This window comes from Amia ocellicauda, chromosome 10, assembly GCF_036373705.1.
Source record: "Amia ocellicauda isolate fAmiCal2 chromosome 10, fAmiCal2.hap1, whole genome shotgun sequence".
Classification (NCBI taxonomy): domain Eukaryota; kingdom Metazoa; phylum Chordata; class Actinopteri; order Amiiformes; family Amiidae; genus Amia; species Amia ocellicauda.
This window is the reverse complement of record NC_089859.1, coordinates 23,126,840-23,154,144: the sequence shown is the minus strand read 5'-3', so window position 1 is coordinate 23,154,144 and position 27,305 is coordinate 23,126,840. Positions and strand designations below refer to the sequence as shown.

Below are 27,305 nucleotides of genomic sequence, written 5' to 3'. Positions count from 1 at the left end.
CCTGCCTTTTGAATGTGTCTTTTAGAGGAATGTAAATGTATAAATATGTTGGTAGTGACAGTGTTGTCACAGTGGCATTATCGCCATAGTAATGCATTTCTTTGCAATAATGTTTCCAGCACACGAGGAGGCAGTTCACATCCATAACAACCCATAAATAGATTATGAATGATGAAAATGATACTGGAAGAGGCTGCTTGCGATGTTGGATTTCTGTTCGTGATGTGACTGAAACTTTGAAATGACCCACGTTATCCCAAGCAATGTGTCCAGTGGAGTGGGGAAATCATTCCTAGTGTAATATTTATGCTGTGTAACCTTTAAAAATGTAATGGTTAGGAAGGTCATCTAACTAAACCATTTGTACGCCAGTTGCTTTTAGAGGCATTATGTGTTTGGAGAGGTATCCGACTGCTTTAGCCGTGGGTCCCTCCCATTAAATCAACATCAGTGATTTTCCCTTCCCTATAATGCATTCATTTCTGCTCAGATGTTTGTGTGTGCATATTGAATGAAGCAAACCATCCATGCACTGCACTTACAAGCACCTCTGTTGTTTTATGAGTCACTCTGTTTGCACTGCAGTGGGCAGTTTCTATTATTCAGCTATTCTCTGCTTCATCATAAATAAATGACACTCTCCAGTCATTCTGCAGGCACTCCAGTGTGCGCACACCAGACCAGAGCACCGTGCCCCAAAATTCCCCAGTGGGGAATCCAAGAAACCGAATCCAGAAAGATGCATGTTTTTGGGGAAAGACTTCTGATTCAGTTCAAAGGACAAGGGATTATAGTCAATGCAGATACCAGTAAACCCACTATTTCACCATCAAATGTTTTGAGCTGGTAGTTGTATCTGATCTTCATTATATTATGATTAATATGAGATTGTAGTGATCAAAACGTGAATCATTTAGTGACGCCTGCCAATGTGTGCTGTGATTTTAGTTGTACTGCTATCCTGTTGAAATTTAATCCTGTTAGATTAAGATCTGTCTTGATTACCTGATGTGAGTGCCTAGGCCATTTGTGTTTTTAATCATGTACAAATTCAATCTAGATTTCTTTAATACAAGCTGTGTAGGAGTTGTATATCATCCATAACTCATTAAAAAAAAAAAAAAAAAAGATAAATGCCAAAAATGTTTAGTGAGAGACTATGAAACCTACTGCGGTTTTCTCGTGCCGGGTTATGGGAGGATTTGTCTGTTTTGCACAGTTCTGAAGTGTAACTGCGCTTGTTTTATATTCCTGTGTCAAATATATTCATTTCCATGACAGATTTATCTTTATAAAAATAAAAAAATAACAGCAAGCCACGAAAGAAAGGGAAAAAAAAAAATCAAACGAGCAGGCAGACAGTACAATGCAGAGCCGAACACTTTAAGCTTAGAGTAATCCATTTCTGGCAGATAATGACCTCCTCTAAGCCAATCAGCGCTGAGCTTTTGTTCTTTGAAGTTTAAAGTGGTTAATGCTGTCGTTCTTGTTCCAGCGCAGTGGCTTGTCAGACGTTTTAAACATCCCTCACAGTAATGCGCTTTCTAAACGACTGTTCAGTCAGTTGTTGTTCCCAGTGCTCCCTGTGACCGTTTACTTGGGGAAACATTGAGAATAGGGACGCAATATCTAGCTGGGATTGTACTGTAGTCATTTAGCAGGTAGCTGAACTGTTTGCAAACTGTCTGTAAACTTGTCCCAGCCTGCACAATGTTGTCTTGATTACAGAAACATTATTGACATCTGCCAGTCGCTCCTCGTGTTCAAAACCGTGTTAAAAAACACAAACCCAAAAAAGTCACCATATTGATAACTGTAGTAGATTCAGTCAACTGGAGACCGCACACAAACGTCAGATTTGCATAATGGATTATGAATATTGCGTCCATTTTGTCTCGATTGCCAATGTACAGGGTTTGTCGGTGACGTGCATGACACGCTTTCTTTGCCTGTTTATTTATACATTACATGCCCAATCTTCATTTCAAGGCAGCGCAGTATCTACACAATTATGTTCAAACCTTGCCCTTCGTGACGATTAAAGTATTAGGCCTACAAGGAACCAAAGGTTGTGTAAATATCCAGTTCTTTGCAGGGATGTACAATATGCGGTATCCATTTTGTTCCTTCCTCATTATGCTGTTTATACAGTTTGAATAAACTCCATGGTCAGTCACAGTGGTTTTCACAGGAAATGGGTTATGGGAGATGAATGTGGAAGATTCACGGCCACAGACAGAGGAATACAAATGCCCAAACAGTGACGGGTCCCTTGGAGAAAATCTACTGAACACCAAGATCTAACAAGGCCGAGATGAAGCCGTAGTGAACGCTGATATTAGTAATGAGCGTCGTCTACAGCCTAGTCTCTTTCATGGGTCTGAGCTGCCTCTCTTGCCCTGGGACACATCATGCCTTTTATTTTGTACGCCCAGTGTTTTTTGAGCTCCAGTATGAAAGAGAATACAGATCAGGCACATGCTGTGTAAACAATCTGTGCTCTTCGCAGGTGTGTAGATGCACTGTGTGACTGTGTCTTTGGGTGTGTTTGCCTCGGAGGGCATCGCAGTGTCCAGGAAGTGTAGGAATTGTGGCGTGTGTAACTTTAAAACCAGTCCCTTGGGTTTTGTACCTATATCTTATTATTGGTAATATTAGAGATTCATGTTAAGCCTCATTTAAGATGCTCTTAATCTAGAAAATCCTCTGCAAAAAGAGAAATAAGTTGAAGAACGTGTAGATTTATGGAAGCGGACGGCATGCCGGAATTCCCTTCAGAAGAAGTACCTTAAATGAAAACATCTTTACACTGTATTAAAAAAGTGTATATTCAACTGCTTAAAAATATCTGTTCTAGTTACCATTTTATGACCAACATGAGGTAACCCACAACCTTTAAGTTCTTTAAGTTCAGGCCTCAATGGTTATGACGTTTGATGGTGGTGCAGATAAACAGTGGACTGCTGACACAAGTATGACGTTTTACCGGCCTTATGTCAACTGTTTACTGTATAAACATTTCTGTGGACTAAATTGCAGAGCCATAACTGAATTTAAAGGTTCCTCAGCAGTTTTATTGGGCTTTAGCATAACGGGATTGCTTAGCTTTCACAGCAGTAACCGTTGAATGCCCGGCCTTGAAAAGCAGTTGCTCAGATTTGTCTTCCTGATGGTCCTTTTCTGGGGTCCTAACCAGTTGGTTATGTTGTTGTTTTTTTGTCTCTCCAGCACACAGCATCTGACCCCATTTCTGGCCCCAGCACAGACCTCTCCAAGCAGAAGGTAATGTTGACCTCGCGCCCCCCCACACCCCGGCAGCTGACACTTCGCTGTTTATTTACTTTGCTGCGCTTTTGAGCATCGGTGATGGAAATTCCCGGGCCTTTGACACCCAAGCCTTGTCTGTGACACCCAAAACAAACGCACAAACCAAATGGTACTCATTGAGGGAACGAGTGGCTTCATTTGGGGAATGACTTTCAGTTCTCTGTCAGGAGGAAAGAAAAACAGAAATGTCTGTATAGAAACCAATATAAAAACATAGAGGAAGGTACAGAATAAATGAGGTGGATGTAGTTTAAATCTGTGCTGTCTTTCTTTAACCATCAGCTGATTGAATGACTTCAAGGCTGCAGATATTCACCTCTGATTGAATACACGTGAAGTGCAACACTATTCTTGTCATTATTCTATAAATCCAGTCCTTTTCAATGTCTAACTCTTGTTTATGTTTGGAAAAATGTCCTTTTCCACTGTGTTCATCCACTGATTTGCTACCAAACGCCTCAGATGAAGCCAATATAGCCTTCGACAGGCTGTGGCGATGATGTAAGATCACTTATGTAGTCAACTAAGTCCAGCTTCTTCATGCTTTACAGTCCCGTGAGCTTTCATTATTGTAGTTTTAATTCTAGATCACATTTCAGGTATAGGGGAACCTGAAAAACAGTGCTTTATGTATATATGTGTGCGCACATATATGTGTGTACTTGTGGATTGTCCAGTCCCCCCACTCCCAAAAAATTTAGATAAAAAGGCATGTTTGGGTTCACTTCACAAACCAGATGAATGAGTGTAGGCTGATGTATTACCAGTATAATATATCTATTGTTTATGGCTGAGGCTTACGAGTCATTATTCCAGTTTGTTTGCAGTGTAAACACGAGATTGGGATCTGAAAGGCGGTTTCTCTTGGTTCCTTCAGGTCTGCTCGGAGAGTTTCCCGTGTGCCGGCAGGGCCCTGAGAAACGCGTTCTTATCTCACGGCCCGTATCCTGCAAAAGACAAAATACACCTGGCACGGATTATAAGGTAACAATTTTGTGTTAAGGCGTTGTAGAACATGTAACACATGGGGTGGGGAAATGTTGTCGCATAGATTTGCATATTAATACGTTTAAATGCTTTGGGGAATATTGGCCCAGATCTGGTCGGCTCTTTGACCAATCCGACAATTATAAAGTACGATTAAAATGCATGATGGAGACTCTTTCTTCTACCTAATGCTAAGATGGCGTAAAGCACTGAGTTGTTTTTAATTTAGCGACTGGCTCACGGTTTTGATCTGGCCTGGGCCATAATCGCCTTAATAGTCATCAGTCAGGCCTTTTCTCATTAAGCCCGAACGAGCACCTGGGGGACAGAGGTTGCGATTGGCGACGATCATGAGGTTGCATGAGACTCCCATCATCCTCCGCTTCCACCGAAAGGCTCACACAAGAGCAATTAAGTTGTCTTTCTCTTGCGCAGATGACATTTTCCCTTTCCCTGTTAGTCCCATTAAATGCATAATCATGCCATACTCTAATGGTTTATTCTGTGGATTGCTTTTTGTCTGGCTTGTTATTGAGGCACAGTTCCCTCACTATTATTCTGGAAAAAGAATATGATTGCTCCCCGTCCACTGTGGTTTTTTAAAGTGTAATTCTGCATTTAAAGAACTAAGAAATTAATCCTAGAATGAGTTCTCAGTTTTATTGTTTAAACTCCCCTATTAAATGCCAGGTTAGTCACAAATTGAACGTGTGACGTTCAGCAGACTGAGTCACTCGGGCCTGCCTCTGGGTTTCTATGAGTTCACACTGTACCGCCTTCTGACCTTTTATTGAGTGTTCAGTGCCGAAGTCCTGCAGCAGGTTATAACAAGTACACCCAGAGAGCAATTGTCAATTTTCTCTCTGGATTACCTGTCAAACTGAAAATTAAATGGACTTGAACTGGAACTGGAACTGGAAGTCTGCTTTGGAAAAACAAACATACAAACAAAACGCGTTCATACTTAATTTTGTACTTTAATTATTGAGGAATTGCAAGATGTTGCTTTTGCTAGAGGACTAGAGGAAACCATTTTAATTCTCGCCACAGTATTGCACTCTCTATTCCATTAACATCGGCAGACATGGCGGGCTGTCTATCACCAGGACACGATGTGCCGAGAAGCTTCTCCTCCCCATCTGCCTGGGTTTTGTATCCTCACACTTGCTCGACGCTCGTATCAAATTGTCCATGCGTTGTGTAGGGGGGTGCTTTGCGACCGGAGCGTGTTTTCAATCTGGCTGACTCTGGAGGAGACAGGTGCGAACAAGCCGTTGATGGCGTCGAACAGTGTGTCCGGGGCTTCGGGGCCTGGTGTTGAGAGCCCCGCGAGCCGATGTGCGGAAGTGTTATGTAAACTGCTGATTTGCATGCGAGGAGCTCTGGCTGCTTGACAAGCACAAGAAAGGGCTGGAGGATTCGTCGTCCACAGCCCGGCTCTGTTGGTTGATTCAGCCACGAGTCGGAACATGTTGCTTAATCTGCAAAGACTTTTATGTATTGTAAAGCGTGTACCGTTTTAAAACTGAGCCATAGCCACATCTATAGCCACTTCACCTCCATCCTAACTGTCTTGAACCTCAGCCTGACCCCTAGCTTGAACTATATCCTGAATCTGAAAACCCCTTGGACCCCTGCCTTATCCATCACCCTCACTGGCACACACCGAGAGTGAATCTCTGAGGCAGGCAGCGTGAATCAGCCCTTCACGGTGTTCCTGACTGTTAATGCAATGTGTGGGTGTAGTGTGTTCGCCCTGCTGGCACAGATCACGGCAGCCTTGTGTTTCTTTTGTGTAGGAGAAGCTATGTGGGCCTGGAGCTGGTGCAGTGGCTGCTGGAGCAGTGCCTGTTCATCCAGGGCAGGATGGTGGCGGCGAGAGTGTGGCAGATCCTGCTGGAGCTGGGCATCTTATTGTCAGGTGAGTGCGTCTGTGTTGAAGCACAATCGAAGGAGAGCGCCAGATGTCGACGCGGAAAGATGAACCTTTTATTCACCCTGAAATGTGCAGATCTCCGAAATCCGTGCGTGATGTTCAGCAATGCTAGATGCTGCATTGGCTTCAAATGACAAACCACCGAGGGAAAAGGAAAGTGATAAACACTGTGTGGGCTCGTTAGGGCAGCCATGATTGAGTTACCGTTGTAGCTCTGTGTGCTTTATCAGACGAGGAAAGGGAGACGTCTGCTCCTCCAGCCAAACGAAGACCATATCTGGATAGGGAATTGATGAAAGAGCATTTAGTGTCCATTACCCCTGTAGAAACGGCGTGAGATGTTTTGGCGTTTGGCAGATGGGATGCATCCAACGGCATCAGCTGCCACTCAGCACGAGGAACGTTCTGGCTCGTGTTGGTTTGATTTCCTTTGAAGATCACAGCAAATACCATAAAATCAGATGCTTGTGTGTCTGTAGTTTTTCTTTGTTACACATTGTGGAATATGGTGGCGTTTTGTAATACCCTTTCGTGGTTCTCCATGTTTGTATCGCATGTCAAACATTTCGCTGCGTCTTCTATTTAATGGTTAGTAGGGCTTTGTAAATGCTCAGTTTTTGCTGATCTGAAGCCTGACTGTCTCCTACCTTTTGAAGGAAAAAGCCTTCCAAAACCCCCCGTAGTTCTTTCAGACAACCTGCGATCACTGATATTGCATCGGCCACCTGTATTGTATAGACTGCACCCAGCAAAGAGAAGCTGCGTTTGACAACAATTGTTATGCCATTAATTTTCCCAATGTGCTCGAGTTAATTGCAATTACAGTCAAACATGATACCCTGGTACGGCAGTAGAAGCGTTCATAACTTAATTGAATCTCTGCCTCTTGCGTTACAAGAATCATCTCCTGCACAGCTGTACCCCGGCCCAGGACTCTGTAGGCCCATTAGATACGTCTGTGCGTTTGATCTCATTCTGCAGTCATCATCTTGCTGAAGGGCTTTGCGTGGGGGGAAGTGAAGAAGTTTAGTTCTGCAGTCGAGTTGTGTGCTTGTTATATAAATCGCGGTGTTTCTTTTTGTGGCCGGTTGCTCGTTGCTCATTTAAAAACCCTGTGCTGATGTAGACTCTTCCCCCTCCTGCCGCCCCGGCCCTCTTCAGAGCTCCTCGGCTCTCCGGCGGATGAAACGGCCTCCTCCGCCCACCCGACGTCGGCGTTGCTCTCGAGTCCAAATAAAACCCAGGGAGAAGAGCTGCGTTTTCATCAGAGCTGGAGTGTTTGTGCGACAGAGGCGCGGATGTTCGGCGGGTAGCAAAGCAAAGGCAGGAATTTAGGAATATGTATGAACAGCATCGCATTGGGAACGTCACGAATGAGCCGAAATGAAAGCGTTTGAAAGGTAAACTGGGCTGGCACTGTCTTTTAACTGAGTCTCCTTTGTCGTCGTTGTCTTTCTCGTTGCAGCCGACCAGCACATCGTGTTCGAGGACTCCAACACCTTCTACCAGTTCTCCTACGATGAGTGCGAGACCCAGCAGTGCGAGTACAAGAAAGAGAAGGAGTGGCAGAACGGCGTGCGGCTCCTGCTGCAGCTTGTGCCCTACGTGCAGTTCAGGGTGGGAGTGATCAGCCCGTGAGTAGCGCCAGCCGCCGTTGAATAATTGACAAGTGCGGTTGACGCTTGTCTTTCTGGTATTTGTGCTTCTGTCGCGTTTCTGAAAACTGTTTGTTGAGGGGGAGAAAAAATATCTATTTTGTATATTTTATGCATGAGTTTAATTTGTGTCCTTGAGGCTGCCATCTGCCTGGGGTTACTCCTATCTGCAAGAGCAAAAGCTTTTCTGAACATCCGTTGCCTCTGCCTCTCTGTGTGAATGAGAGGTGACACCTTGAATGTGATTGCAGTGGATCTTGAACGTCAATAAACCTGTTAGGGCATTAATGAAAAGGAAATGTTACTGGCACTGATATCTAATCTGTTGATGAGAAACATGAGCTGCATGATTTTGTATCCCAGATCCCTGCCTTTTGCTCATAAGTAGAATGTTATAAAAAGCACTATGAGTATTTCTCTGTTGTAATAGAAGCCTTTATATGATATGAGATTCAATTGACTTGATTTTCAGCTCATGAATGGCCGTGTTCATCCTTCTTGATCGCCATGATTATGCTGCAATGCTCGTTTCCCACAAAGCAGGGTTCCTGGTATTGCACGCACGATATTCATGATCTGAATGAAGTTGAAGCGATCGGTTTCGGTGCTCATGAGTAAATGTTGCGTTGTCCTACTTACAGCTGACGAGCCGTTCCTCTGTCAGGGCTGTGTTTTTAAGTGACACAGCAGAGCGCAATGCTTGTGTGACAGTGGGGAGAACTGATTAGCTCGAGCAGTGGCAGAAAATGTCGTAGGTGGGAAGTGCTGGTTCTCTTTCAGTCCTTATGAAAAGACGAAACGAGTCCCATATCCTAACCCAGGCCACTCTCTCAATCCACCCTGCTGTTAACTTGATCTGCTCCCTGTGAATATAGCCTTTTCTAATATTTATCATCATTATCACAGCTGCTTTAAATGCATATTTGCCGTGCATTGGATAGAAAACTGCAGACAATCCTAATGTAAAGGGACTGAGTCTGCAAATCCTAGGTGTGCAATACCAGCTTCACAAGACATACATATGGAGCAGAGTAATCCAGGCAGTGAGATCCCAGGAGATATATGGAGATAATTACACCTTCAATATGAAACAAGACCTCGATTGTATCCCACGCATCAGAATCGGTGTTCAAGCCTGTTCGTCTTTGTAATTGGGCGCGTACGAGGTCATATAGTGACTTGAGATAATGGGAACCACTTTGCTTTTCATTTGAGGACTAATCCCTTCGTGTGGTTGGAATATATGAGAGAAATTATCGTTAAAAAGGTGCACTTTCGATATTGCAGGAACTCGTAAGCATGGGGAAAATCTGTCCTGCATTCCTCTGTCAGTGTCTGTGCCCAACGCCAGCACAGGAGGCCTGAAGGACGGACTAGATGACCTATTAAATACATTTTATGACTCCGTTCTAAAATCATGTCATGAATGTTACACGCTCCCGCATGGGGGTTGTAAATCTCTCCCGATGCATCGTTTTTATCCAGTTGCAGAGTCGCTGGAGCACCGCTTCGAATTTTTGTTGCATCTATGAGATTAAAGGATTACAATGGTCTTCGTGGCAGCCAACCCTGTTTCTTTCATTGGCACTTTGTTAAACATGTTATTTAGTCGCTGGTGAAATAGTAGTTTCCTCTCGTCGGCTATTCCTTGAAAGCCTCCGACGTGCCCTTCCTTGGGGGTTAATTCATTTTGGCTGCAATTCCCGGTGTTTGGGTCTGTTTGCCCATACAGTTTACGTTTACCTTGTTTTCCTGCCACAAAATGTCTGACCTGCTTTCAACATTGGCACGTTATCTTCTTTCTCCCTGTGGTACGGCCGACCACTGACCTGGCTGTTCCCAGTTGGGCAGTAATAACCTCACGATATCCTCATCCTCCTTTGACAACGAACAGCCATTTACTTGGCTCCTGCTGAGTTTTATTAAGCCCAGTATATTTGTTTTCGTGGTGGGTTATGCAAATATCCTTTGGAAACGAACATTGTATCAAATTGTGATGAGCCGTCGAATACTCTTGGATACAGAGTTGATGTTTTATCCTGTGCTGTCCGGTTATTATCTGTCAAAATACATTAAATTTTCTGATTGTGTGAAGCTAAAATGTAAGATGTTTACAAAGGAGGGCTTGTTTTTAAATCATTAATGTTTAAAGTCTAGCTTTCATTGAGACAAATTCATCTTTATGAGATTAGTTAGGGCTTAAGCCATCCTGATATTGTTTTAAATGCAGTCGTACAATTCGCAACAGTGGATGTAAATATGAAGGAGCTTAAACTTCGAGAAGCACATCTTTTCAGTGACCATATTGTAAGATTATTGAACTATTTTAAATGAAAAGGTTTTGGTATTAAGGCAAAGCAAGAAAAGCTGAAAGATTGAGGTTTGTGTCAGTTTTAGTATTATGTCGCATCAGTGCTGACATTTGTATATTGTGCTGAAGGGGTTGTAAGCAGTCAGTGTATATCTTTTATCCTCTGAATATAAGAGAATCTTTAGTTGGACTTGATATTTTTATGGGTGAAATCATGACTTTCTAGTCTTTTTAAATCCGCCATTTGGGCAATGCACACCCACGCAATCAGCCCTCCTATCTGAACTGAAGAATTTGCATTGATTTGAATATTATTTGCAACCTCCAGAAGGAGAATTTGTTATTGCTGCAAAGCTTTCTGGATCTGAGGACGCGGCATGTTAATAAAGTGAGGAGCAGCTTTCGGAGGGAGGGGAGCTGTGAAAACAACTTCTTCTGGGTTTCTATTTTCACTGTCAGCAGATGGGTTCGACAAACAAGGAACCAAGCTCCTTCTGATGCGGTTATTATGAACCTAAAACTATGTTTTCTGCATTTCAATTCCCTCCGTCTTCCCACATAGTGTGTATAATTGAATGAAATGCCATCTCGGCAACTCGGAGTGGATGGGAACATTGCATATCAAAGATTTAAAAACATACCATTCTGTGGAGACTAATAATAGGAAGACGTCTGTAACAGTCGCTGAAATGCATGCTTTCAAAAGCCAACTGAACGGAAATTCGACTACAAAGAGATCAACTGGGAGCATTTAATAAGAGTAGACTCGGTTCTACCTGCATTTTTTTTTTCTTTACGCTGCATTGGTTATGAAAGAGTGGGAGTGAAGCCTCCACTGAATTGTCAGTCTGTAACCATCCCTGTACACTAATCGCATTCGGGAGACTTCATGTCTGACTAACAGTAGGCTTTTCTTTGTTGATTTAAAGATTTCCCCCTCCACAAATTACTGAAAATATTAATATCATTATTTTACTTCTGTGTAAACTATTTATTGCCACTAGTTTGAAAATTCACTACTGTACAACACCTTTACTCAAATCCTCTGAATTCATAGCACATCCGTACGTGACTAGATGTAAAATCTTTGTGAAAGTGACTATAAATATTTGATGTGAGTTTTCCCATTTTGTTTAATCTTTATTGCCGTGGAAAATCAAAGCAAGAAATGTGTGGTAGTTTGGCAGAGATACAGAAATCTCCATCTTGCATGGCATTAGCTCTCTGGCTAAGTGTCCCTTTCGGTTTAACGATTATAATGAGTGTTTTGCATCTCATTTGCATAACTACCAATGACATGCTTCTGGGATGTTTATCAGAGGCTCTTCCTGGATCAGATCTGTGTTTTACTTGTGTATTTGCAGCAATAATACACATTAAAAAGACATGTAACCTATTCCGTTTCTTCAAGGGCAGTAGATAGGGCTCCTCAGCTGCTCTACTATCCTTGGCCAGCAGATGTCAGTGTGACATAGTTACCAGAACAAAGTGGGAGCATAGATACCTCTCTTAAAGAGCACACAGTCAATGATGCTGTCAGCACAGAAATAAATAAGATATTATTTATGCAGATCTTTCCTTTTTCTTCATGCAGACGTAGCTCATCAGTGATCAAAAACAGGCTTGTTTCTCGCGTCTCCTTCACTGAACTGCCCACATGCAGCGACACTCCCTAGCTCTCAGTCAGGAGCTGCTCAGTGGTTCATACTGGAATTGATGTGGGATTAGAGCACGCATCCCTGAGCAGCCTCCCTGAATGGAAATTGGCAGCAGGAACCCGTGTTGTGATCAGCGCAGCGATGTCTTCAAAGGACCGCTGGCTGATCTGGGCATGCCGGGCTGCTGACTGACCTCGGTCTGGGTGCGCCTCGACTGTGCTCTTGCTCACCATGTGCGCAGAGGTCGGAGTCCCATTTTTAACCTGCTTTGCCGGTCCTAATCCAGGAAGCTGCCAGACAGTGTTCGGTTACTGCTGTTCGATCGGGCATGTCCACTAGTGGCGCCCTGCATGTATTCATGCTACAGACTCTCCTGATTTGCATCTGTGTTCCTGTCTTGGGACGAAGCTGCTTATTTTAAATAGACACCCTATTTGGCAAGGTTTTACTGGTCTGCTCATGAGCCTCATTAATATTATAATTCTTATTCTTCTGCAGCTCAGCCAGCCTTGCCCTGATCCAGTTGGATGCGGTTTGGTTTGGCTCAGTCCAGCCCATCCAGCCCAGCCCAGCCCATCCAGCAGAGATTGTGCGTCCGAGGCCAGGCCTGTCGGCGTGCAGTGATTAGGCGGTCCCAGGTGGTCCCACGTGACTTGGCCTGGTGGGAGTTCATGTGGAGCTCCTTAAATAGCTGCCACTTTAAATACACAAACTGGCCACCACTTCAACTCTGTCCTTCAGGGGGAAGCTGTGGTGCTTTTCACTACAACCTAAGGATTGTTTTTAATTGTCATTTTATAGAAGAGTCAAAGGTTTGATTCGTTTTTTTACAGCTGCACTGGAATATTTTTTTGTAATATTGCACCTGCTTGTTCTATAGATTTTTAGTTGGTTTGTGAAGCTGTTGTGAAGTTTAAACACAACTCGGTCTCTGCCCCTCTACACAAAAAAGATTTTTAATGGAGCAGGACAAGCATTTGGAAAAGGGAAACAGAATTTGTCCACAAATCAAAGGTCCATTAAGAAAAAAATGCAGATCCTTTTTAAATGGCCTCAAACCGTTTTGTCTCTTAAACGAAAGGCATTGCTGATACATGTGAAATATTTTGTGTATAAATACATTTGCCCTGAAGCAAAACTGTCAGATTTAATTGCTTTTTCTCCACCCCTGTAACAACCTTCCTCCTCGGGATGACTAATCTCTCTGAACAGCAGTACTGTCAAAATATATCTTTACCACAGTCAAACCTATATGTTCTGGGTCAAACGGGTGGTGAAAATGCAGACACTGACTCACGCTGTGTTTATCAACGAGCTCTTGAAAAGCATTTTTTTTTTTTTGTCCTTTTTTTAAGATTCTGTTGACTTCACTGATCTGACATCTGCGTGAACATGATTGATGCATGTCAGTTTCAGTTTTATGCCACTGAAAAGTCAGATCCGTAGCGGTCTGTTCGGGGGGGGGGCTTTTCATAAACAAACATTTTTGAGACGCTATTCTGTGCTTTGCGTTTAAATTGAATCTATTGTGACTAGCAAGAACTTTTCTGGATCACAAACATTGGAGGCTTAAACTGCTTACGCTGTACAATATATTGAAAATGTCAAACGCAGTAGTTTAGGCAAGCATCATTAAGCGTCCTATAAGTTTCTCCCTCTGCATTTTTTTTTTTTGTATTTTATATTATTTTTCCACCAAAAGCAGGAAATGTTCTGAGAATTCATAATGATATCATCAGCAAATCTACTAACGCACACTGTTGGCCGCGGTGCAAAGGGAGAACGGCCTTATTGTTGCTGGTGGTTTCTGGGTCTTAACCTATTCTGTGTGCTTGCATAAAACTATAAAAAACATAAACTACACGTTTTAGAGTCCTATTGGGTATGTCATATATGGCAATGTTTTTGCAGCTCCTCTGAAATATTCCTGAAGGAAACCACAATTTGTCACTGGTGTCTTCATCATGTTGAACATTTAAAAGATGTACTTGTCATTTCTTCCTGTTCGGCAGCAGAAAAATAAATTAGCTTTGTTAAATTTCGATTAACTTGGATGATGGATAGGATGGTGAGATGTTTTTTCCTTAATTGCATCCCTTTCAAAATCCCTTCCAGTAGACTTCTGATCGCTGTTAGACTGTTAAATTATTATTCGACAGACTTGGTGTCTAATGCTAAAAAACTAAAGAGTTTGTTTTCCAACTCACCTGGATACAACATCCTTCCATTTAACCATTTCTCTCTCTCTCTCTTTCTCTCTAGGCCAGACAGAGAAGCAGAGGATAAGAAAGAAGTCTGTAATGAGATTCTTAAAATGAAAGCACTGGAGCGTTTAACCTCTACGGTAATTGCCCTGTGTCTGTGTGTGTCCATGTCCGTGGCTTCTGCTCGGACGTCCAGGCAGCTCTAGGGTCTGGATATGAATTCCTTCCTTATGCTGTGGTGAACTTGCCGTACTGAGCAGTCACTTTGTTACCCTTCAGCTATGTGGCGGATCGAGGTCAACGTATCGGAGAAAACATCCTGAGACTCTGAGAAGGGGCCTCTACCAATACAGGCAGCCTTAAAGAGTCTCTCTGGATCAGAGAAACTGTCCATTATCTGTTTCTGTTTGTCAGTTCTGTCCCCCGTGTTGCCGCTCATGTAGCGACGGATTTTTGCCCCAGCAGCAGTTTGTACAGCTGCCCGCTGTGTTTGATAAACTGTGAGTTCAGCACTGAATTTGTGTGCATTCAGCCACGTTCATACATTTAAAGCTGAGTTATGACCAAAACCTGGCAGATGTAGAGTCCAACGAGGATAAATATGAGACCTCTGGAGATGATTATTCCTTCTCAAGGATTTAAACCAACAATAAGAATGAGAACGGTCCATCATTGAATGTTAAAAGAAATACCAACATGCATTCGTTATATTTCTGGAAGATGCACCTAATATCTCTCTCCTTTCAGCCATGTCTGTGATATTCATTCAGTACATTTTTCAGAGCTGTAACCTAGATTTCTTGTATGCTGTTGTATTATTATTATTATATACTTTTTAAAAAAGCTTCATTTGCATATCATAAAAGCTTTTCTTGATAGAAACAAATGCAAATCAATAAAAATAAAACCCAAAACCTCTGAGCAGAAGCCACACCAGTCTAAAATCCTTGATGCTCCAGCTTTTTGATTGTGAGATCTGTCCTCTCCCGGAGGAAATAAAAGTTTGGAGTGCGGAGAAATGGTCCTATTAATAATTGGTTATATACGCAGAAGGCACAAGAGCCATCTGAAGCTCAGGTTTTGTCCCGTGCTGGTTTTCAGCAGAGACTTTCTGTTCCCATAGTTGCATTTCCCATTTTTTATGAGGGTTTTTTAATGATTGTGGAAAAGCTGCCACCACTAGAGCCGCAACAACAACTCACCCCCCCCATCCGTCTCATCTCCAAGACTGGTTGCTATGCCGGAGATTGTGTTATATTCTGTGCTTGAAATGTACAGCCGTTGTGCCTGCCAGTCAAGTGGATTTCGCTTGCGTCTGAATTTGTATTTGATAAAAAAATAAAAAATAAAAAAGCAAACCCACAAAAAAGTGCTCTCTGGATTGTATTCATATTTTCTGTTTGCCTTAGACGGAACATATTATGAGTACAGTCCAGAGACGCATTTTTTTTTTATCAAACACAATCCAGAGTTGGTGCCATATAAATTATTTTAAATTATTTATCTTTTACCTTTCAATGCCTGTTTACTCTCCTAGCGTGTTACTCAACAATGCCGATTTATACTGTCTGGCAGCAGTATTCTTCAGTTATTTCCATTGTTTTTAATACGCGCGGATAATAAAATGATCTACAGTGCCTTTTGCAATTGTTTTATCCTAATGAGTGACTGAGACGCATGATTAATCGTCACTCGGTGTTGCCTATTATTAAAACAAGAGAGTGCGTCTTTACATCCTACATTTACCCGTTGAATTAGAAATCTGCTTAAAATGAAACTTTAATTGTTGATGTAAGTTTCATAATCTTCCCTGCTGGATGACATGACTTCCTTCAACAATGTAATCTGTGAGGGTCTGTGTAGGAGGAAAAGTCTGGGCTTTCGGTGTCTATTTATTTATTTCTACTTCGAATGACTGTTCTAGGACTTTAGGCGTTCCTAAAATTGAGGCCGGACGTCTTCATTTTGAATTTAATTTAATCTTGCACTAGGCCTTTGTATTCCTAATCTCAAACAATGACCTAATACAATTTCGGTTTGGTTTTCATGTGTTTGCTATGGACAAGACTAGGAACAATAATAAAAAAAAAGTTCTGATATTTATATGCACCTACAATTAAGGAAAAAGGCTTTTATTCCTTTTATGTGACAGCAGATCTAAGAAAATAGTTTACTTTAAGGTTTTCGAGTTAATTAGCCAACTTTGGTTGGGGATTTGTTACAGCTAGCTGGTCAGCACAATGCGAGTCGGAGGCTGTGAATTATAATGAATAATAATGAACTCCCAATTCGTGATTAAGATGAAAGAATGTGCAGGTGTCAATTAATAAACCATAATACCTCGCATGAAAAGATGTTGCCGACTGTGATTTCCAAAATTGTCATTGGTGCGTCTCAAAATGGACCCTCTAATGATACAGATTCCCTTTTTTTTAATATAGGTGCAGAATGAGTTGGCTGTAGCCCTCGCTAGAAAAGCACGGATGTCGAGTAAGTATCGATGCCGTTCGAGAGGATGTGGAGGTGGATGGTGGGCTACATGTTCTGTGTCTGGACGTAAACCTGATGTCTCTTGCTGTTTGGCACTGAGCAGCAGACCGAGCTGCTTCTCACGGGCTTGTTTTGGTCAATCCTTTTAAGAGTGCGAAATGTACACGCACTCATTGGATTTCACGACCATTGAAGAAGCTACGCTCAAAATAAAATGCCTGGATGCAGGGAGAAGTCATTGCATAGGCCTGAAAGATGCATCAGTGCTTCCCAGACTCTGCAGAAATGCTGGAGTGGTTCTTGGGAAGACGAGTTTTGCACTTTGAACTTCATGAACACATCTGCATGTGTCGTGTGTCTCATAATGGGTCATGTATGTGTCTTCGCTGGGTCACATGACACCCACCTTGGGTATGTGTTCACTTTCTGTTTGTTGTGGCCCTGAAATACTTCACTTTCCTCCCCTCTTTTCCTCCTTTTGTCTTCCATCTGCCCCCCCGCCCCCTGCGAAGAAGTGAACTCGCCGTTTAATTCCCTGGGCTCCAATTATTCTGTAAACCTCGTGGGACTAACTCACTATAGACCGTAGGAGTGCTTACTCTTGCTTTTGTAAGCTTAGCACACTTTTGACAAGGCAATTAATGATGCTAGTTTTAATTATGCTGGCTATTAATTAGAACGGTGTCTCTTGCATTATACTAAATGTCCCTCCACAGTTCGGGCTTACATCATAATTTTACAACCAGCTGAAGCCCAGTTGGCGCTTCTTAAATAGCTGTGTTTTGCCTTTGAAGTGAAGCCTTTTATGACTTGGATAAGTATTGAAGCCCTCTGATAAGTTCCTCTTATGAGTTGAAGAATCCTAGATTAGTTGAGTCCAGTTTATCACCCATATGAATGGAAGGAAGGATGTTTTTGGCTCATTTCCTCTGGTAGTTCACAGGAAAGTCGCACTTCCAGAATCGGTCCCCGTGGGAATGTGCAGTTGCTGTCTGAGGACACTGGAAAGTGCATTGCTGGCAGTGAAAGAGACACCTGAGGTCAAACCAATGCATGACGTATAGAAATGTGGTTTCAAACCTATACCTAGTAGTCCAGTCTCTACAGAACTCTTGAGTAATTGATTCCTGGTGCAGTATTTCTTGCCTCACACATTTATAATGTAAAGCGCCATCAGAAACCTGTCTATACTTAAGTAAAATCTTTGCAGAGAAAACATGTTCAGATACCCCCTTCAGCATCTGAAGCCCTTCTGATGTTAAAACATGCTTCAGTGATGTTGCTCTGGGGCAGGGGGTGCCCTCTTTCACATAAATCACAGTGGTTGTATTTGTATCTGTCTGAAAATGTCTATCATACTGGTGCTGATGCCTCCAGGAAAATTCATTATAGTTAAAGGTTACATTTTTTTTTTTATTGCCCCCTAGATTTTTTACATACCAATAATGTTTTCTCTCTTTTCCTAGAAGTTCTTACATGGTTCTTGACAATACTAGTAATTTCACTTTGCAATAACAAATATCATACAGAAGCCAAAAGCCAAGCATCTATCTATCTATCTATCTATCTACCTGTCTGTCTGTCTATAGGACTTGCTCTGCTACACAAATCCACAGTTATTTTGAAATCTCTTCTGTGGACTTTAAAGTTTTATCTGAAGTGCAGAAAGTTATCCTGAGGTTAAAGATTCAGAGCAAGACACAGGAATAACAACACTTGGGGATGTGTCATGCCACAATTTTTAGGAACCTGGCTTCTCTCTCTGAAAAGTTTGAGGCTTGTGTATCGGTGTATGGCATTGGGCTTTGTACAGTGTAGATTGAAAGTCAGTCTTCAGAGAAATGTGCATATGGATCATTAGCAATGATCGGAACACAGGAAATGGGAGCTTTTCACTAGTCCTGTTAAATTGTCTTCACCTGGTGCAGAGTCACTAATTCCTGTCTCCAAAAGCCCTGTATTGACAGCATTCACTGCGCTTATGTGGATCATTCGGTAAGGAGTGCGTAAAGACTTATGTACACAGCCTCCCTGCGACTTGGGTTATTCTGATGATTTTGAGATCGTGAGATGGCGATTACACCGGGGGGAAGAGGGCCAGCTGGCCGAGATGAACCGCTGTGAGAATCCTGCACGGCAGCCGTGAACGCACACCTGTGCCAAAGTGACATCCATTCAATTCGGGGGCTCGAACAGCAGGCCCATATGGGTCACTTTGCAGTTCGTTTTCCGCGTGGATCATCCGCCACTGTGTGTTCTCATGGATTGAGGCTTTGTGTGATTTATTGAAATATCTGTATTACAGTGGTTGACCAAGAGGACCAGACTGAGGCGGCTGTAACTACAGTGACTGAAGAGGTAAAGACGGGAGAGAAGGTAGGAGTGAAACTTTATTAATAGCTAGTAATGACTGTTTTTTTATTTTTATTAAAAAATATTTTTAATATGTGGTTTAAAATCTGTTGCATAAGTGAGAGATGACTAAAGGAAGCCAGTGTGTTCTGTGATTTTTCCCTGTAATGAAAGCTAAGATGCTTAAGAAGGTGCTAACTTAGTTTCAGAAAACAGTCTCTTCAGATCACCAGCCTAACGTTGCTAATTAATAAGGAATACGGAATGTATCCATGGAAACATGATGGCAAGAAAATGGCAGTGTGCGCTAACCATGATAAACCTCTGCTTGGATTAACATAAATAAGACTTCCTTGATGTCCTGTAATTGCCTGAGAATGGGAGAAAAAACATTGTGAGTGATCTGTGAACATAATTGCATGCGTGTAGCATGTGACTTAGTTATTAAAGGATGACATAACGGTGTGTCTGCTTTAGAGTTGCTATGAGCCTCTTTTCTCTTCCCTGTGCATGGCATGTGAATCTTTGATGCTGTTCTCACCATCCTATTGCAAAAGTTGTATGTTTTATATCACATTGCTCAGGAAACTGACATTAGGAATCCTTAATCACTGACTTATGATATAAAACCTTTAAGGAAAAGACAATGACGTGTATTTGAAGCACTTTCTCAATTTAGCCGCTCATATGAAGCCGCTCTGTGATACATTCCTCACATTATTGTGACCCAGGGGATGTGCCCGGTTAAAATGTGCCAGACTGTGAATATCACAGCATTGAGAGTCCGACATCTCCATCTCTCATTTTGGACGATTAGGCTCGGTCAGAGTGTCCCCAAACAGCTTGTAGTGGCAACAGGAGGTTAATGAGATCATGAATAAGCTAAAAAACAAGAAAGGATGATGAAAGAGGGATGAGTTTGTGTAGGGACTGCCTACAGCCTTTTAGTGTACAGAACAGCAACAGTAGCTCAGTTTTTCCTTGTTAACCCAACGATGGAAAGGTTATCTGTATTTATTTATGTTTTCACTCAGTTTAAATAATGAAATGCAGGTATGATTTGTTTTTACTGTGTATTGAGGTACATTCCTTTACTAGTGGGGACCTTTATATAGTTGTGATCTTTGCAGTGTTATTAAAATAGTCTTCTAATATGATCTGATCATTTCAGTTTTCACACTGTTCTCATTAAATGTTTTCAGTGTCCAATGGTGTCTGGGAGCAAATGAGTTGAATTGCACAGCTTAGAATGAGCAAAACTCTTACTTTTGCTGTAGTTTGTTGTTTAGAACAATAGAAGTAAAGGTTAGCACTCCAGAAATGGATATTGCACACTATATCCACAGGGTTTTGGAAGGTGTTATTGTCACGGATTATGCTTGGATGTTCGGTAGAAAAGCTTGCGCGAACGCCGGCTGAGGTCAAAATTAATGGATTCCCATAGAGAGGGACGGTCTCTTGTGTTTTATTCACCTATATTGCAATTCAAACCTTGATATTTGCTATGGATCAAGCATTATAAGTTGCAGTTGAATAGGTCTGCCCGGATGCTTTAGTGTTCAGTCAGACTGCAGTGGCAGATGTATCGATAGAGGCGTAGCATCCATTGTGTGATGCAGACAGCCTTGAGATGACACGTCTATAACCGAACACGCATCGAAAGGCATCCTCGCCTTGATCCATGCGGTCTTTAAAGATGTCATGTCTGACTCCGAACTGTCACTGCTCCGATAGCGTTACCTAGGTGTCCCGGTCATTTATCAAGTGAGATATTGTAGCGGGAGTTATTTCACAGCTCATCACTCATACCCTGAGCAGGAGAACCTCCGATTCGTCTCCTGAATGTCATATCGAAGTGCATCTCAATGTGAATGAAACTCTTTCAATCACCTCTTTGGAGACGGGGAGGACATGTATGCTCACTCTCTATTTTATTTATAGATTAATAGACTTGCTATCTAAGAAATTATTATTATTATTATTTGGTTTCTAGGTTTCTTGTCTTCCATCTGAATCATTGTTGTGGAACCTTTTTGTAAAGTGAGTTTCTAATATAGCAGGCATCTTTAGCAGGCACAAGTAGGAGTTAAATTCGAGGCGTCCGATGGGTATCTGTGGTATCTCGGTGAAGCACCAGCCATCTTAGTTTGCATAGCAGAGAAACCTATTTCTTTTTGTTTAATTATTAATTGTCACCCTCGCAGTTGCAGCTCAGAACTCGGATGAGTGGCCTACTGGAAAGAAGACTGGGGGAAAAAAATTTAACTAAATAAAAAGTAATATTAAAGCAAGACGGGCAGAATTAATACTGTTGAAGTCTTGTATAACTTAAAAGGCACTTTTTAATCTGATGTTGAAGTTCTGTAGCTTGTTTTGAGACCACCAGGGCAAAAGTAGGTGAAAAAACAAAATGGAGGTGGTTAAAGATGGGGGTGCTCTTGTTTAGGGAAAGTAAGTGCACCTTGTATGTCCAGAACCCTGACTGCTACTCCACACTGCTTATTATTTGCACCCCCTTATTGTTCAGAAGGACAAACGCTTGCAGAATTTTAAGATAAGGGCTTAGCTTTTGAGTGTCTAGCGATGTGGTGAATAGTGAACCTATTTCACTAGCAGAGAGTTTAGTTTCCAATTAAGATTTCCTCTTGGATTAATGTCTAATATGTTTTAAACCAGCTTAAATGGTAGACTGAATCTACATGGTTTGGTAATCTTCTGAAATACTCTTAGATGGGTAAAAATTGCTTTAGCAATAACAGAGCTTTCACACTTAGCAAGTTAGATTCAGAAATGCGTGCATTTGTCTAGTTTTCTTATACAATTGAGCAGAATAAACATACATGGTCCTTGCTTCCCGGATAAAAGCCTTTTCTCCCCAGTAATTCTAAAAATAAACTTTAATGTTGGCGTGACATGTACTCATTTGATTATTGGTTTCCCCTTGTGATCCAATTCCCCAAGAGAACTCCATTTACTGGGAATCCTGGGATATGGGGGGAATTGCATAACTCCTCCAGACCATCTATACATGCTTAATAATGCATTGTATCCATCAAAATATATTCCTCTGCAAGTGATCTTAATGCTGTATAAAAGACTGTAGGTGTGTGCGGAAGATGGGCTAAAAAGAATAGTTTTATTAGCTGTACAGTAGAGGACGTTGAAAGCATCTGCAAAGTCATTTTACTGCTGTGTTTGAGCTGAACAGAATCACATTAGCTTGCTGTACAACATAAAAACATTCTCATTGTTCATTTGACCATAAAATCCCTCTTCAGAAATGCTAAAGTATGACGTATAACTTGAGGCACCCACGTCAGCTCTTTTGGGGTGACTTAAATTACCATTGTGCTCCACGCCCAGTTGCACACACTATGCAAAAAGAGCCTCTGTCGAACGTGCATGTTTTCTTTGCTGCCTGTTCCACTGTGGTCAACTATTGTGCTGCTGTGTTTGCTTACTGCACTGAGTGGAGATTGATCGCCCTTTGTGGCGTGAGAGAGCCAGGATCTCGCCAACGAAAATACACGCTTAACAGAAAATAAATAAACAATGGGCCGCGCCTGACGATAACAATGTGCATCAGAGTGCCCCTCCGCCCACCTTGAGCTCGCCCGGGCAGCCTGCTTCCCAGGAGCTTTTCTAACCCGCGGCTCCGGGAACATGTGGAACAGGAAACGTCTGCCAGTGGGGCCGGAGATCCCCATCCCGCTCTCTCTCTCTTGCTCGCTCTCTTTCGCTTGCTCAACTGGGGAGCCTCGCACTTTCACTCTGAGCTCAGAGGATAACGCTGGCAGCCCGCTCACTGACTTGCTGGCGAACAAGGCTGCCCACACTTCAGTTAATTGGGAGCGCTCTGCTTCTTGCTGGTCTCGAAAGGTGGCCATGGCCTGGGATTGTGGATTAAAGTATCTCTTCCACCTCTCCCCAACTCTGCAGGCAGGGGGGGTCTGCGCAATCCGGGACAAGGAGGACCTCAGTGGCATCGAGATGGTCCAGAGGCTTGCCAAGGATGGGTGCCGGTTCCTGCAGACTCAGAACAGCAAAGTCACGGATAGGACCTCTGAGGTGAGCAGGTTTTTTTTTTTTTTTTGTGCCTTTCGTTTCTCCTTGTAAAAAAATGTCTTGTGCCGATTTTTGAATCACGGTTTTTACAATTTCAGAAGGAACATTGTGTGTGGTGATACTTGGCTTAATTATATGCCACTCTTTACTTCCCTGCTTACTTTAACATGCATTGTTAATCAGAATTGTATTGTATGGTAAGAGTGATCTATATCAAAACTCAAACGGAGTCAATATTTGTATGTTTTTAGTTTTCTATGCTTTGCTTTTGATCAGTACCAGGGTTAGTACCAGTTCTACAGAAACACTCTTTGAAATATCTGATTCACAGCTGTAGGACTGTTCTCCATTGGCTGGTTCTCCCCCCATCCTTACAATTGTGTAATGTACAGTGCAAAGACAATTGCAGGAAGGGCTGATAAATTCTTTGGAAAGCACCGAGATATAGATCTCCTGTAATATATAATTTACTCTGGGTGCCAAGTAACATAGTTGAAGAAGAAAAGGGTGCCAGATTGTGATGTAACTTTGGGTAAACGTTTTCTTGTGATAAAATCCTACATTGGTGTAGTTCATGAATGTTTTAGTCTTGGTTGCCGCTGCAATGTATCTGCGATTTTTGTTTAAGTTCTCTTAATGATTTAATTGGATCTGCTTTTCAGTCTGCTCATTATATACTAATACAGTAGACTTATCTATGTATTGATGTTTCTATTACGAATCTTTGCATTTTAAATTGTTTATTTTTGTTTCCATTTTGACTATGCAAGTGTGCAAGATTTATAGCACAATGTCTTATTATAAAGACACCATATATTTCTTTCCCTGTCCCAGCTCGGTGCTCAGAGTGACCTTCTGTATCCATTAAGATTTGACAATTTTGCCTCTTTTTTCTTTGTTGTGTTGAAATAATTGGTCGGGCACCATGCTTGTACGGTGACACTTGTCATAGTATTTCTCGCAGAAAACAACCAAAAAAAACTGACATGCTGGCATTCTAGGGAAAAGGATCAGAATCCTGATGTAAATGCCTTCAAATGTATGCAGATAGGATTGGGTCTGAATGTTGCCTGTATGTTTCCGCCCACGTCCGCACACCCTTGGCAACAATTTGGAGTTTGATTACAGCTTCCCTGATCCTGACGTCTGAGGCCAGGGGTGCTAGTCTTATCTCTGGAAACTGCATTCACTCGCATCTGTCGGACTGTAGGAAGCTGGGGTTTCACCTTCACCCTGCTATTGAGAGTGCACCATGGCTCTGCACACGTCGGCAGAAAAGGGGACGTGAACGCCGTGAACACACGCCCTGCTTCTCCGCTCTCTGGTCACTGCCTTCGTTTCCGCTCCCCACACAACCTGCTTCGCTTTCTTACCAGACATAGAAATCCCAGCCATTGTAATGGGTGGGTTTGGCCTGTTATTTTATTCCCAGGAAGAGATTAATCTATACATTCTGATCGAGTACAATGAGGCGCAGTAACTCTCATTATATAGAGCCCCATGCCTGCAGGTTGAGATGGCAAAGAGCAACATGTCTCCGGGGAATGTGAAGTCAGCTTGAGTGATATATTTATTTAGCAAGGACTTCTTGCATCCAAGGAGCACCGAGTCTCCCACTGCGAGGGGGACCAGGCCTCCGGGAGAAAGTTGTTTTGAGGACCTGCAGAGAGACGCATGAAATCGGCCAACCACCTAGATTCACTGATGGGAAAAGGCTGAAGACCACGATGTCAATTTGAATCTGGTATTTCATATTTGATCATAGAAACCCATCTAAAACTTTGTTACAGAAATGAATAAACACAGAAGCTAAAAGTCTGTTATTTTTGTGTTACTGCCACAGCATTAAATGCTAAAGCCACGGTCCTCTCTGTAGATGCCCTGCTGGAGAGGTAGGAGGAAGATGAGACGATTTGGCGAGATGCTCGGCTCCCTGCAGCTCCGACAAGATCTGACAAGACACCTCTGTCACTTTGAGGCGATTGGTAGAGCTCGTTTCCTTTTCTTCTTTCTTTTGAAAAGGAGCACAAAGCCGAAGATGAATCCTATGTTTGGATCATAATCTAAATCATAAAGATGTAATTGTTTTGGGAATTATTATTATTATTATTATTAATAATAATAATATTGTAATACCATTAATATGTGGTTTGATACATTAATGAGTCTGTGACTTGTATCTACCCAAAAAGACATGGGAACGGCACACTTTCTTACTCCTTTCTAAGCAGAGGAGCTGTCGTACAGAAGTAGAGCCGTTTGTACAATGCATTAGAGAGAGCATTCAGTTTCTCCATATAGTGTTCCTTGTTCTATGTCCTACAAATCCCACGAGTGAAGAACAAGATTTCAAATCCTCTTTCTTTTACGATAATTCTCCTGGCGTCTCCGGTTGATCTGAAGGTTATTGTATCGGTCCCTTCTGCATGCTGTGCAAGTGCTGACTGACGTTTTTAATTTCCACTTCTTTCCAGGAAAGAAAGCGATGTGCTGCAAGATTTTTTTTTTTTTCATGATAAAGGAAATGGAAAAGATGCTGACGACACAAGTTGCTTCATGATAAACATTTTCAGCATAAAAACTCAGAGCATCAGAGTTGTACCTTCTGTAGTGGAGACTGTATTAAACATTCAGGTTAAAGGGCATTTATAATTTAGATCATTAGATTGAAAATAACTTCACACTTTTTATTCTTAAACTGACCATTGATACATCTAACACTGTGATTTTACCCTCAGATTATATTGAAAGATAATAGTATCAATTAAAGATTAGATAGCTCAGTGAAAGAACTCTCCAAATCCACCGAAATGGTTGATTAGGAAAGCCGTGATTTTGTTCAGTTTATCTAGACGATTAGACTTGGCTGAGTAAGACTGTTGAGGGGGTCTTGCATTAAACGACTTCAGGCAAGAAGCCAAACTGCCAGAGATGTTCTGTTGATCTTTCCAGGGGTTAAAGGCCGTGTAGCTGGAACACCACAGGGTTATTGCCATTCTTTTAGAGGACAATTGACGTATGCTTTCCTGACTGGAAGTTAAGCAGGTTAGTCAGCGCCGTTGACAGATGTGCCAGCTGCGTCCCGTCGAGGCCTTGCAGATGCACAAAGTATTCCAAGATCGACCTTCCTTGCATATTTACAAACCTCTCCTGCTTTAGAGAAGAGAACCTCTGTCTTCTTTCATGGCTCTTGTTGAAAGAGAATAACTTTTGTTGGATTTAGATCAAAGAAAGGTTTGATGTAATCCGAGTTGTGTGCTTTCAGATACAGTGAGGTAGCAGAGCCCCTCACAAGGACAAGGTGTTAAACAGCTGTAGCAAACCCCTTTTAAGAGACAAACGAATGTCAGCACTTGCTTTTACCCCTCATACTGACCTAGATTGACACCATACTAGCGCCGGGAGACGATACCTGCTCACACCGAATTCCTGACTCATCCGTACCAGTATATGCTCATTATACTGCATGTCATGAGACGCTTGGCACAATCTGGTGTTTAATTTCTTTGTTCAAACGCTAATGAGTTCATTGACTGTATGTAGACCTACAGGCAATGGAAAAGTTCTGCCTGTCAACTATCCCTTCCCCCTGAAACCCTCCAGTTTTACGGAGTGTTGAAAACCGTGGAAGTTAAATAAGTGCGAATTGAGTTTGATCGTGCGGAATGACCGTGCATTTCTTGAAAAGACACTAATCACTATAAATGATCTCCGTTCCAAAAAGGAAAACTACGATGACCACAAACGAGATTTCTGGTCGGCACCAGTCTGGTACGGAGGTGCGCCCAGTGGGGCAAGAGCAGACACGTGTGGTTTGTGCTCCCTGCGCCCCTGGCACTTTCACATTACAACGCAGTGGAGATAATGCAACTTCAGATGCTTGTAGCTTGATTTGTGTGTTTTAACTGGTAAATACAAACCTTAGAGAAGACAATTATAATTATTCAATTCTCTTTTATTTTGGGAGTGTTCTAGCATTGTTTGGGGGAATAAAATAAAGTAGAAATGTTGACAGATGTGATTCAAGCACTGGATTACAACATAAAGCATGTCAGATCAAAGCACCAATGTGCCATTTCACCACAAAACTAATTGATATATAGATATATATGTAGATCATTGTCTTCTGACAACACAGGCCACATCAAACAGTAAATCCGTTCCCTCAGTTCCCTGGAGATGATGAAAAATGCGATTGGCTCCTATTAAATCTGCCTCGATTAAAACCTTCAGGAGACGTTGGTTTGATTCACAATCAAAAGGCTCGCACTTCATTGAAAGCACAACCTATTCATATTCAAATCTATGTGGTATGTGTTT

The 27,305-nt window shown here is 42.1% G+C and overlaps 1 protein-coding gene across 1 annotated transcript in view; it reads left to right on the top strand.

The window, feature by feature from the left end:
• The window catches only part of rapgef5a (Rap guanine nucleotide exchange factor (GEF) 5a), a 63,194-nt gene that overhangs the window by 1,691 nt on the left and 34,198 nt on the right, over positions 1-27,305 (top strand). The window contains exons 2-9 of the mRNA XM_066715574.1: positions 3,229-3,282; positions 4,205-4,311; positions 6,114-6,235; positions 7,716-7,884; positions 14,137-14,218; positions 16,520-16,568; positions 18,874-18,944; positions 22,860-22,988. Of these exons, the coding sequence (XP_066571671.1) occupies positions 3,229-3,282; positions 4,205-4,311; positions 6,114-6,235; positions 7,716-7,884; positions 14,137-14,218; positions 16,520-16,568; positions 18,874-18,944; positions 22,860-22,988 (783 nt within the window). The remainder of the gene's footprint in view (positions 1-3,228; positions 3,283-4,204; positions 4,312-6,113; positions 6,236-7,715; positions 7,885-14,136; positions 14,219-16,519; positions 16,569-18,873; positions 18,945-22,859; positions 22,989-27,305) is intronic.